Below are 12,782 nucleotides of genomic sequence, written 5' to 3' on the forward strand. Positions count from 1 at the left end.
GGAAGACAGGGAGCTCAGTTTTTCTCACAGAGGTTATTTGTGACACTGCTGTTATAACTCCATTGGTTTTGGGACTAGGTTTTGGGTTTATTTAGGTGTGGCATGTTCTCAGGCAAGTATTGCTTGCAGGCAGTGAAGGACACAGCACCCTCTGCCTTATTGTAGGGGAAAAGCTGGTGATGGAGAGTCCAATTTTGGCAGCTGACAGGCAAGAGCATGACTGTGATTTTCTGGTGCAGGACCTTGTACTTGGCCAATGGATGTGAGAACTTCAAAGCCCAGTGAGTTATGTCCCTTCTCTACCCAAAACCTTGCATCTGGGAACAGCCAGGCTTTTGCATCTTATCTGCCTTTAAATCCTAAAAGACTTCCATGTGTTTTTAAGTTTTAAGATTGAAAACGGAAAGGAGGACCAATGATTTGCATTTTTGAGTGAGCTTGAGCAAAAACCTATTGTTGGTGACTCTGTGGGGAGAGGTTTGCTTCTATCCTGGTGATTCCTCACCCTAAAAGGGATAAATCCTCATCTGTCTGCTTCAAGGGGACGCTGTTGGGCTTAATTCCTGAGTATCAGTGAATGTTTGAAAGGGAGCTATTTTTTCCCACCAAAAGCTCTTTCCTGATGTTGCCATATTTTTCAGCTTTTCTCCTGATGGTGAGTGAAAATTATCCTAGAGTTTATACCTGCACTACCTGAACTTCAACTCGCAATGTTGGCTACGTCCACATGCAAATCGTGTTGCACCAAGAACCTTCCAGCCTCTTTGGAAATGAGGGAATTGAGTTATTTAAAGCAATAGGGCCCCTACTTTGTGCTGTGTAATGATACTTTACAGTTAAGAGCATTTAAAACTTTGGGGCCGAGTTCTGCAGTTCCCCGCTGCCCAGAGCTGCCTTTGATTCCAGCGAGGGTTTTGTACAAGTGAAAACGTCATAATTGAGCCCTTAATCAGCATTTCTTTTACTGCTGGGGTTTGAATGCTCTTGAAAAGAGGCTCCGCATACAATTGAAGCTATACTTATGGCTAAATGGTGTAGAAATTATGAATATAGATGAAATACTTGATGTACGATTTTTGTCGCCGTGCACAGAAAATATGCGATATTTAGGGCAACATTTTTATCCGTCTTTTCTGGCACAATTTCTACCTGTTCATCACTGCCATTACAATTCCGTGGCAGGAATTAGCTGTGCATGTGACTCGGGGATGTTGAAGGTTGTTGTCTGAGAGCTGGCAGCTGCTCGGTTTGATCCAGGCAGCTCTGGGGAGCTTGGTGTAGAGAGCAGGGGAGAGGAAGAGGAGGAGGAGGAGGAGGAAGGGTCACGGCAAAGGAGATGGAAGGGAAAGAGAGGGGGTGACAGCAAGACGCTGGAAGGTTTATTTCTTTATAAGCTTGTCTCTGGATTTTGCGGGGGGGGAATCTCTTTGAGGACATGTATGTCAAAACTACTGGGGAAGTGCAGGCTGGCAGTGTTTGGGGTGTCTGATGTGCAGCAAGCAAATGGCAAACACAGGCTGGGTATTTTGGGAAGGGGGTAATTGGAAGCTGATTTAGGATCTGCTAGCTTGGTGCTTTAGGTGTACCCCGTGATGCCATGAGTGCAGCAGCGGTACCTTGGGAATGAAGCTGATCTCCCAGCCATCGAAGGGGAAGGAGAAGGGCTCCCACTGCACCTCTGCTGTCGTCTCTGTGATGGTCTTGAACTTCAGCCCCTGCGGCGTGGCGAGGTCTGGAAGGGAGCAGGGGTAGGGGTGGTGAGCAGAGTGGGATGGGTGTGTGGGTGCTGCCAGTCCCCACCCTGCTCCCTGTGGGTATTTTGTTATCAGGGCAACAAAAATGGGGAACCTTTTGGTAGCTGTTAGCAAAGTTCCTTTGTCCCCCCTCCAGGTGGGTTGGATGAAAAAGGGGGAAATGCCTGGGCTGCTGGACACTGAAGCATCCCACTACACTATCGTGTGAACAGAGTGGATGATGGGATTGCAAAGGGGTTTTGCAAAGGTCTGGATAGTTTCTGTTTTCCCCCTGCCCTCTTGTATCCTTACTTAGTTTCCTATGATCCTTTCTGGAGATTGCCATTACAGCTTGATACTCTTGTTTTCCTCTGTGCATTGCAGTCCTGGTGAGGACTGTGTAACTCCTGATGCACAGCAGCATCCCCTTTTGCTGCACTATTGCCCCTCATATTCTGGGGGCTTCAATCAAGCACTGAAATATTTTTTTTGGTTTTTAGATATTCAGATTTTCATCTAGACTCTTTCTGAAGAGGGTGGACACATTTCCCCCTTTCCTGTAACCCCGTACAGCCATAAATAGGGATAAAAATATCCCCAGTTTTGTTTCTTTGGTTTTGGTGGGGTTTTTTTTAAGACTCAAGTTTCTGCTGCTAGAAGGTTTTTATGGAAAATGTGAGCCAGCGTGAGCGTCCCCTCTGGATACACGGGTACCCAGCGACAAGTGCAGTAGGATACTTACTGGTCATCACCCTGGAGGTAACAGGGATGCTCAAGACATCGCTGATGACTGCATAGATGCTGACATTGTAGGCAACACCAGGCTCCAGATCCGTGATGGTGATGCTGCTCCAGTCCCCAGGCACCCGCTGCTGGAGCTGGGTGCCCCCTGGCACCGCTGGCTGGTACGACACCACGTACTCGGTGGTTGCCCCGGCGCTGTCCCACGCCAGCTCCACTGAGCTGTCGCTGATCCCTGTCACTCGCAGGTTTTCAGGAGGGGCCACTGGTGGGAAGGGCAGAGAGAGAGGAGAGTGTCAGGCTGTGTGTGGCTTGTCCTTGCACGTGGCTGTGTGGGAGGGTGTGTGGGTCTGCTGGTGGGACACGGGCTCTGGGCTGGGGGTTACTTGCTCTTTGTGGGTGTATGAACAGCTACAGCAAGGTAAAGGCTCAGGAGAACCTGACTGCAGCTGCAGTTGCACCAGGGGTTTAGCCCCCATTTTGGGATGAACCTGGCTTTTTGCATGCCTCCCAGACATTTAAGTGTCCTGTCTCTGGAGACAGAGACAACAGGGAGGCACTCAAACCATGGAGCCTGAGTGTGTCCTACATGATGTGCTCTGCTGGGTATGGGTTTCTCCCAGGCTTTGTGGCGCTCCTACGGGACTCTGGGCACCTTGAAACCCTCCGCTTGTACACTCATGCCTGGCTCTCCCCGTGCATGCCCCCACTACCTGCTGAGCAGTCCTGCCCTTCGTAGCCTTCCTCGCAGACGCAGAGCCCGTCCCTGCAGACCCCGCGGCCGCTGCAGGCGTTGGGACAGTGCAGCCACCCGCAGTCCTCGCCGGTGAAGCCCTCCTGGCACACACACGTGCCGTTCACGCAGTACCCCCGCCCCGAGCAGTCGCGGGGGCACCGCAGCTGCGAACAGTCCTCGCCGGTGAAACCCTCCTCACAGACACACTCTCCGTCCACGCAGAGCCCGCGGGAGCCGCAGCCGGCGGGGCAGCGGAGCTGGGAGCAGTCCTCGCCCCCGTAGTCGTTGTCGCAGATGCACTGGCCCTCCAGGCACACGCCGCGGCTGGAGCAGCCCCGCGGGCAGAGCGGCTCGGAGCAGTTGCTGCCCGCCCAGCCCTCCATGCACACGCAGCTGCACGACTCCAGGCTGAAGTTCCCATGGCCGCTGCACTGCGGGATGTAATCCAGCTGCCCTGCAAGGATGCAGGACCGAGGGTCAGAGCCCACCGCGGGGGAGGTAGAGAAAGGTCAGTGCTGGTCTCAGGTCAGCCCTTCGATGGGCTGGGGAAGGGAGGGGAGGTGGTGAGGCAAGCAGGGAAGGCAAGTCCTTCCTTTATTTGAGTGTGCCCAACTCTGGGAGCTGGTGGCTGCAGGGCTGGAAGGGGCAGAATTGGTGATACAGGGTCGTGGTGGGGTTTGGGTAGATCTCCAGGAGGTTATCTTTCCCTAGGGAGCAGTGGCTTCCATAACTATGGCTGCCATCAGCCTCGTTGCAAAGCGAGTGCTCCCTTTGGTTTCTCTTCAGCTCAGCACTCAGTTGATAGGAACATCCCTAACCCTCTTCCTGGAAAAAAAAGCCTTCCCTGGCCAAACCCTCTGTGCCAGCCATGGCTCCTCTGGTCTCATCTCCACTTTTTTACAGGCAAGAGATCCTGGTCTGCTCACTCTCTCTCCCATGAGAAGCAGATATGTGCCCAAAGACATGATCTTCATCCCTATCCTGGTGAGCCTGGTTGAGACAGAGCTGTTGGCTTTGCACAAAGTGTCAGGGGTTTGGGCATGCTGGGGCTGTGGGAAAGCAGGGAAACCACATGGCCACCATGGCCACCACCGCTAATGTCCCCTCTTCACCTGGCAGCCTTGTACAGGATGCTCTGGAGTGAGGAGGGATGCATGGGGACCAAGGCACCAGTCACTGATATTGCCAATGCTCCCCTGTATTCCCCCCAAACAGGGACCAATTGCTCCATCTTAGGGTTTGTCCCAACCAGGCTAATTTTTCCTTGCTGATTTTTATCGCTTTTCTTCCTTATGTGAACTGAGTAAGAACAGTGATTCCTCCAACCCGTGGGAAACCTCTGTATCAGGAAGAACCCCAAGCCCCAGGACTCTTTGTCCCCCATATAAATTTTCCATCCTAGCTGACTCATCCGAGCAGCTACTCCTATGTGGGGTGAGCAGATGCACTTTTATAAGGGGCTCAGTTGCATGCTGTGCCAGACAGACCCCTTTGGGTTACTTTGCAGGACAATTCCCATCCAAACTGCAAGTACTGGGAATGCCAATCAGGATCTGCTCAGATCTCAGCCTCTAGTTAAGTTATCAAGAGGAGAGAGGATGCTTGTAAGTAAGTGTGCTGGAGGAAAGAGGCTTTCCTCGGGGAAATGCCTCAGGCAGTGGGGTAGGGATCCTGATCTCCTTTGCAGTGCAGTGAATTGAAAGCAACTCCAGTAAAAATAAATGAAATTACTCCAGTTTTAGCTCGGCTAGCTCGGTGCATCTGCGCATCTGCGATGGGAGTGGAGACTCCACTGAGCAATGAATGTTTAATGGGACTGTCTTCGTGTTTGCAAGTAACCCAAATAGGCCCATCAGAGTTTCAAATGAATTCAGGAAAAACAGGTTTTCCCCATAGCATTTCCTACATGGTTTTAACCCTCGCTTTGCACACACCAGTGTTTTCTGTTTTAATTGTTAATGCAGCTGCTGACTTTCATGTTGAGGGGAGATGTGAGCTGAACCCAGAGCTGGGAATGCATTGACTTCCACTGGCTGTGCTGGAGATTCCAGCCCCAGCCACCCTGCTGCATGGCCATTCTGGTTTCTCCCTCCCTGACCCACACACCCTTGGTCCAACTCTGTTAACCTGAGTGTGGGTTGCACCCATTTCATCTTAGTGTGTTCTACACATAGACGAATTGGGGTACCACCAGAAAAGTCACAGTAATAGCTGCAAAACTTAAAAAAACCAGTAGGCACTGGGGGGAAAAGGGTTACTTTAAATTTCTCTTCCTCCCTGTTGTTCTTGGTGTGAGAAGCAGTTTCCCCCTGGAAAGATGCCCTGTGCATTTGTCCCTATTGGTGTTTTCTTCCCTGCAAGGATCCCTGGCGTGGCACAAGTAGGGCTGTGCTGCATTTGGGATGGATGGCCTTAGGGACAGCCTCTCTTCCTCAAGACATAAGGAAAACTATCAGTTTGCTGGCTCCTGTGCCACTGAAATGCAGCTTCTAGCCCAAACCTTCCCTAACCCATCTCATTTCAGCTCCATGCCTGCTTCCCTGGCTCTGAAGGGCAGCTTAGGTGAAACAAGGGGATGTCTTTGACTCTAATGGGGGCTCTTGGAGAGCTTCACAAAAGCACGTATTTTTATTCGGATGAAATATCCTGTTGATGATTTTACGCCTTTTTTATAGGTTTTGTTTGCATCTTTCATGGCAAGAGGAGCTCTTCTCTGTATTTTTTATTCCTTTTTTTTTTAAACTCAGCTTTTCAGATCCAATCACTCCTCCTACAGAGAAGATGAAGGGGTTTATTGCCAGCTCCCATGGTGCTGCCTTCAGCCCAGGGACAGCTTAGGAGACCAGCAGCTCTGTCCCTGCTCCCTGTCCCATGAGAAGTGGATGATGTCTAACAGCGTCTGAGGGACTGCAGGGTTGGGAAATCCCCCTGCTCCCACCTCACCAGCTGTAGTTTTATCCATCAAGGGACTTTAACTTTGGCTGTTATGCAGCGAGCGGGGCATCCCAACTCAAGTGACCAAATCCCTCCCCGGGGTTCTCTTGCCCTAGAGGACCTGAGCCAAGCTTTTCCACTAAAGCAGAGCCCCATCATGGGTGAACCTCCATCACCACTCTGAGTGGCACCACCAGGTTTTGTATTTCTCTCTCCTGCCTCTTGCTCGAGCCCTCAGTCCCCAGCAAGAGCAAACAGGATGTCGTTACTACCTGTGGCTGCATTTTCTTGGCAGCAATTGGAGGTGCATTGGTCCCGGAGGATGGAGACCTCCCTCTCCAGCATCTCAATCCTGCTCAGCAGCTCCTGCAGGGACGGGAGGGAGGTGGAGCACTTGCAGGCCTGCTTGGGCATGTTTATCCTGTGGGTGAAGGTGACCTGGCTCTCGCTGTCGGAGGTCTGCTCCGTGTACTCCGCCAGCCGGTCGTCTTCTGAACTCACCTCCTCGCCCGAAGACTTGAACATGGATGAGCAGCAGCTGTCCAGCGGGATGTTGATGTTGTAGATGTGGTGGAAGACCATGGGCTGCTCTTTGATGGGTGGGCTGCAGTTGGCAAGGCCACCCGCCTCATCCACCGCTGTCCTCTCGGCCGGCTCCGTTGTCGCCTCCAGCCGGCACTCAAAAGGCTTGAGGACAGCGCCCAGCAGGAGCAAGTTGAAGCTGATGAGCACATTCCTCAGGACTGGGTTTTCACTGTCAGTCCCCATTTTCCCAGGAGAGGAAACAGCCTTCTAAGCCAGCCTTGGTCAGCTGAGAGCGGGGAGGACCTGGGGACACAGAAGGAAAAGAGCAAGGTTGGTGTTAGCCCTGAAACTCTGCTCAGCACAGAGAGGCAAGTCCTTCTGGGCAGTTGTCCAGACACATGTGGGGCTCACTCGACCCCCACGCAGTCCTGCTGGCTTTGGTGGAGCCTAAACAACCCATGGCTGGGGGGGGAGACCCTGTCATAGCCCTTGAACAGTGACAAAGACAGATTCTTGTTGCTATTACTTTTTGATTCAGGAAACAGTTAATCTGGTACTGACAAAGCACCTAATACTCTGCTCGAGGCCACTCACCATGTCTGACTTTGCCAGTGCCATAATCTCCAGCAATTGCCATCCCTTACTTCTAATGGCTCTCCTGATCTGTAGCTCCTCTCTGGCTCCCCAGGGAACAGCCCTGCTTTCTCCCTTCCCCTGCTGCTGAATGACAATATTTGTTTTCTGATTTCTCTCCTACAATACCACGCTACTCCAGAAAACATCACTATTCAGCCACCTCACAGCATTTGCAGGGTTATCATCCCATATTACTGCAATGTTTCTGCTGCACTTTTCTTCTTGGCTCCCTGCTTAATACCTGCTTCTCGTGATCAGGCACTTGGGACTCCTTTGGTAGGCTCTCTCTTTTTTTCCTAGTTTTAGGAAAAGCAAGAAAAATGGAAATAACTCTGCAGTGGAGTGGCTCTGGTAGAAGACAGCGAGAAGGAGGGCACTGGACATGACAGTGGGAAGGAGTGAGAGGGGTGGGATCAGTGCTCCGTAAGTGGCAGCTCAGGGCTGCACACTCTTGACTGACTCCCTCAAATCCTCCTCTGCCCTCTGGGCTCTCCGGTGGCTCCTGGGTGGCTCTGGCTGACCCACGGAGAGACTTCTTGTCCCTGCGTAATAGGGTGGCTGTGACAGAGAATGGCACAGGGACTAATTAGCGCCGGCTGCCTCTGATTGACTCGTTCCAAGCTGACTACCCACTCCTTGGCCTCTCACTCGGCTTTTTGTGTGTGCTCGCAGTGGAAGTAATTGTGGCCATGAGCCAGCTGCGCCGAGCCGGGCCAGAGCTTCAAAGCAAGACTCTTTGCAGCATTACAGGAACAGCTTAGACATGGGGAAATGAAATCCTTCCCCTCTCCGCTCTTCGGATCCAGCCTGGCTCAACAGAGACGCCAGAGCCTGTCTGCGAGCACAACTGCATGGGGGGAGAAGGGTCCTGTGTGGATGCAGGAAGGAGGGAGTGGGGGATAGGCCGGTAAATAAAGCAGAGCTGAGCAGCGATCGGCTTGGGTAGTTAACGACTCTGTAACCCATAGAGTGAAAGCCATTCATTTTCTGGTAGGAGCTGGCAGGCTCATCGATCCGAGTCTCCTTATCGGTGCATTCATCACAGCTGCCCAGCTCTCGACTCTGAGAGGCAAATCCCGGCACCCCCCTCCAGTCCCTCGGACAGGGTGTAAAGCTGTGGGAAAGGTGGCATCCCTGTGGCATGATGCTAGGGAGCTTTCTCTTTTTTATTATTGCTAGAAAAAGGATCAGGGAATGGAAAAAGAAAAAAAAAAAAAAAGGAAAGAAAAAGTAATCCTGCATTGATTAGGTGCTGGATCAGGCTTAGTGCCGCTGGTCGGGCTCTTTGTTGTGAAATAGTGGAAAGTCACCTCGGTTTGGGGTGACTCCGGCTCAAACCAGGTCCTGCAGGAATCCAGGTCCAGGAATCCACAGGTCCTGCAGGGCTGGTGGATGCTCCTTGGTGTCCTTCAGCCCGGAGCAGACCATTTGAGCCATACATCCCTATTAATCCTCAACTTCCTCGTGGAGGCTTGGGGTGACAGCTCTGAAGCCCTGCTGAATTTGTGGATGCATTCCCAGGGTCTGTCATCTCCATTCCCTGTCTGGTCCTGCTCATCTCCTGCTCCTCCTGTCAATGATTTGCTTTTCCCCGAAGGAGCCATCATGCTGAGCTCAGCCAAGGTGGCTTAGTGCAGGGGGTTGGCTGGCAGAGCTCCCGAGCTGTGTGCATGCTCTGACAGCTCAGGACTTGTCTGCCTGGGAAGAGAAGTTGCATGAACAGTCCTCCTTTGGGCTCCTCGTTTCCATGTGCTCCTGGAGCTTCCCAGTCTGGCTCACGCTGCAGTGACAGAACCATTAGAAACCCTTGACTGAGTGAATAGATCCAGGACTATATATTTTTTTCCCTCCTCATATGATGAATAGAAGCCAATTTCTGTGGTCGTTTCAACCCAGGATAGGACAGTTGACCTCCAGTTGCCTCTGGCACAGCACAAGCTTCTGGCTGCTGCTTTATTTTACCAGAACTGGTTACACTTGGTTTGCTTTGCTTTAATTTTTTTTTCCCCTCCAGTCCCCCAGAAACATGGGTGTTTGAATTAAAGTTCAAATTAAAGAGTTATTACAGTTAATTATGAAGTTTGGCAGGCACTGAGCTCTCAGCTCCAAAGCATTTCAACTTTGGGGAGCTGTGAAAGAATCAATCTGCTGCAGTTTCTGTGTGGTGCTCAATAAAAACCACAGACAATATAAAACTGAGGAAAATATTTGAGTGTTTTGCCAAACACATTCCAGAGCAAAGCACTCCCTTTCCCTCCCCAGTGGCCTCCTTCCATCCAGGATTTGTGTCTAATGGGCCAGCGAAGGAAGAAATAGAAAAACCCTATTAAGTCCACAGTGCATCCACGCTAATTATACATTTTCAGCTATTTTTACATTTTGCTGATGGGTTGTATCTGTGTGAGCAGCTCAGTGCTGGGAATGCAAAAGGGAACCTGTGTGTGGTGATGCTTGGAGCAGCTGTGCTGAGAAAGTCATTAATGGTGTGGCAGCAGTCTGGGGGGGCAAAATCCCCCCAAAATGCAGCACTGTGTCCCCTAGCAGCATCTGCAGCCCCCTTTTTATTACTTAGCAATATGAACGTAGCAAATGCAAGCTGTGCCCCAGGGGCTGCTGCAGGATGGGTGCAGAGACATCAGATCTGCACAGTGGGATCATGGCAGTGGTGTTATCTCTGACATTTTTGTGGGGAAAATGTAATTTTTGGATGGTCCAACAATATTTCTATTTTCATGCCAGTTTTGGTCAATTGCTTTTGTTAAAAAAAAAAAAAAAAGAAAGAAGCCCAGTTCTGCCTGGGAAGATGCTTGAAAAATGAAAACATTTGTTTCTTCAGCCAGATATTGTGTATTAAAATGTCTTTGAAGTTACTAAAGATGTGAAAAGGAAGTGAACATTTTGTTTTGGGTGAGAAACCTTTTAATCTACCCAGAGCACACAGAGATGTATGTGTATATATACCTATTTATATGCATTTATTGCATTACCTTTTCCTGAACACCAGATAAACCCCAAGCCCTACTTTTTGATGCAGGTGACAGACTGGACAATCAGATCTATCTGGAGTTCAGCCCTGCTCTTACCCTTGATGCTGACCAACAAACCATCAAGATGTGGAGTTTGCTGCCCAATTCCTCGGCACAGCAGGAGCAGGCAGGTATTTGCTAACACCCAGCAGTCCCTGAGCCGTGCCCAGGCTGGCTGATTTGAGCTGTGATGTGTTCCCTGTCGGAGCTCAGCTGGCAGGAGCCAGACCTCTGTGATGGATTTGCTCCCGCTGCTGCTAACGGTGGGAGCGAGCCCAGGGTACGGTGGTGCGGGAAGCCCCCCAAGCGTATTATTTGGACTTCTCTCTTGAAAAGTGTGTTGGAGGTTTCCCATATTCCAAAAAAAAAAACCCTGATGGATGGTTTTCAAGGCTCCCAAAACCACCCCGGAGATACCCAAGTGCTCAGTGCAGATGATGCCTGCTCCATGTTAGGGTGAGATGCAGCTCGTGCCGCTTTCCTCCTGGGCTCATGGGGAAGGAAATTCAGCTCCATGGTGTCCCTGGTTGGCTTCCCAGCCACACACTTTCCATTTCAAGGTGATCAGCCAGCTGGGTAGCTGAAGTGGATTGCATTGCAAGCTCTGAAGCCCAACTCTGGAGTTTTTTAGGATCTCCAAAAAGAGGCTGCAGTACTTGCTGGTTTAGGGGAAACTCACAGCTCCCGTCCCTCAGCCTCGTTATTAGATCAATGTTGAAATGGCTCCTGGGTGCCACAGTCCTCCAGCCATGGCAGGTGAGGATGTGCCCATGGGGAAGCATGTGTTGTCAAGCACTGGCACCCAGGGAAGTGGTGAGTCCCCATCCCTGGAGGGATTTAAAAAATATGTAGATGTGGCACCTTGGGGCCATGGTTTAGTGGTGAGCATGGCAGTGCTGGGGGAATGGTTAGACCTCGATCTTTGAGGTCTTTTCCAACCTGAATGATTCTAGGATTCTCTGGTGCATGCCTTGCTTTTGCTTTGCTTTGTGATTCAGCAAGAAACTCTTGTGATTTTTCCCGTCTCACTGGAAAGAATTCGCTTTGCATCAGCTGCTAACGGAGAAATAGCGGAAATAATTGGGTCAGCTCCTCAGCAGCTTGAAACTGCTGCAAATTTGGTGTCACGAGACTGGTCTGCACCAGTAGGACCCTCCTGAGCAGATGTAGAGAGATGCAGCGTGTCCTGCAGACCCCTCCTGCAGCTTTCTGAGGGGATAAAGCACTGGCTCCCAGTTATTACTGATTTACTGATGTGTAGTTTATCTGTTTGAAAAGGTTTTCATTGCAGTAGTTCCCTTGGCTTCGTGGCAGAGCAAAGGTCTTTGCTATGTGCAAGCAAACAGAGCCCTCTCCCCGATCAACTCCTTCTGCACCCTCTGCTTAATTGCAATCCTTATCGCTGCTCTAAACACAGCCCGTTGCAGGATTTTGGGGGAATTAAAGGAGATGGAAAGCTTAGAGGAGCAAAGCATCCCCCATGACACTGGTTACTTGAAGGCCAGACCCTGTGGACTCATGGGGCCAGAGCTGAGGACCAACAGGGATACCTGCACCATGCTGGAGAAACAACTGAGTCATTCCATGCTGTCACCAAGCAGCTTTTGGAGAGGGAATGATTTTCCCCCTGCTGACTGATTAACATGTTTAAGGATGAAATACTCTGTTGCTTTTACCAGTGTTCCCTAACTATATGTGGAGGAAGAAATCTATAGTTCCCCCAACTGACTGCAAATGCTGCCAGCTTAATAACTCACACAAGCCTCTGTCGTTGCAGCCTACGTTCTGTCTTGCTTTCATTACATATTCTTTTATTGCATTGCCATGGAATGTATCAATAGCCTCTATAAACTCCCACAGGAAAGCAGGCAGCAGCTTAGCACAAAGGTTTTGGGGGAATCTCCTTTCATTTTCCCATTAACAGGTAAAGCCTGGATCTGGCGTGTCTTGCTTCATGTCACCTCATTCAGCTGCTGCCTCCCACCCACTCCCCTGTAAAATCTGGCAATCACTGGGTTAAGTCATATTAGCAAGGGTGCCAGCTCTAATCTGAGCCCATTCCAGCATTTTACTGAGCAAATTGTGGTGCTGACTGTCTGCATTTATATATATATTTGCAGGTACGTTATCAGCTCCCCCTTCAAAGCAACTGTGCTCAACCACACATCACAAAAACCCACGTGCTTAGTGCAAAATTCACTCATGTGATGGGCTTGCAAAGGTGGGCACCTAATTTTGCACTGAAAGCCAAGGTGGACACCTGATTTCATAATGAAAGCCATGAGCAGTGAGCTTGGGCATGGCCTGGCTGCTGCCTGCACCTCTTTGGCCCCAGTGCTCTGTGGGCAATGCTGGGATGCACCACATCACAGCTCATGTTCAGACACTTGCCTCCATCCTCTAATGCCAATTTAAAGGCCCACGGTGTTCAGTGTTCTGGAGGAGGGTGTC

General features: G+C 50.6%; 1 protein-coding gene across 2 annotated transcripts in view; it reads right to left on the reverse strand.

Annotated features, from left to right (window-relative positions):
* Positions 1 to 12,782, reverse strand: part of TNR (tenascin R) — a 73,751-nt gene that overhangs the window by 25,715 nt on the left and 35,254 nt on the right. Inside the window, exons 2-5 of one of the 2 annotated variants that reach the window (XM_064664137.1) lie at positions 6,417 to 6,972; positions 3,188 to 3,664; positions 2,476 to 2,739; positions 1,617 to 1,732 (exon numbers count right to left, since the gene is read on the reverse strand). In XM_064664137.1, the coding sequence (XP_064520207.1) occupies positions 1,617 to 1,732; positions 2,476 to 2,739; positions 3,188 to 3,664; positions 6,417 to 6,912 (1,353 nt within the window). In that variant the 5' untranslated portion in view covers positions 6,913 to 6,972. The remainder of the gene's footprint in view (positions 1 to 1,616; positions 1,733 to 2,475; positions 2,740 to 3,187; positions 3,665 to 6,416; positions 6,973 to 12,782) is intronic. The other variant, XM_064664138.1, reaches the window with a different exon arrangement.

This window comes from Pseudopipra pipra, chromosome 9 (genome assembly GCF_036250125.1).
Source record: "Pseudopipra pipra isolate bDixPip1 chromosome 9, bDixPip1.hap1, whole genome shotgun sequence".
Taxonomy (NCBI): domain Eukaryota; kingdom Metazoa; phylum Chordata; class Aves; order Passeriformes; family Pipridae; genus Pseudopipra; species Pseudopipra pipra.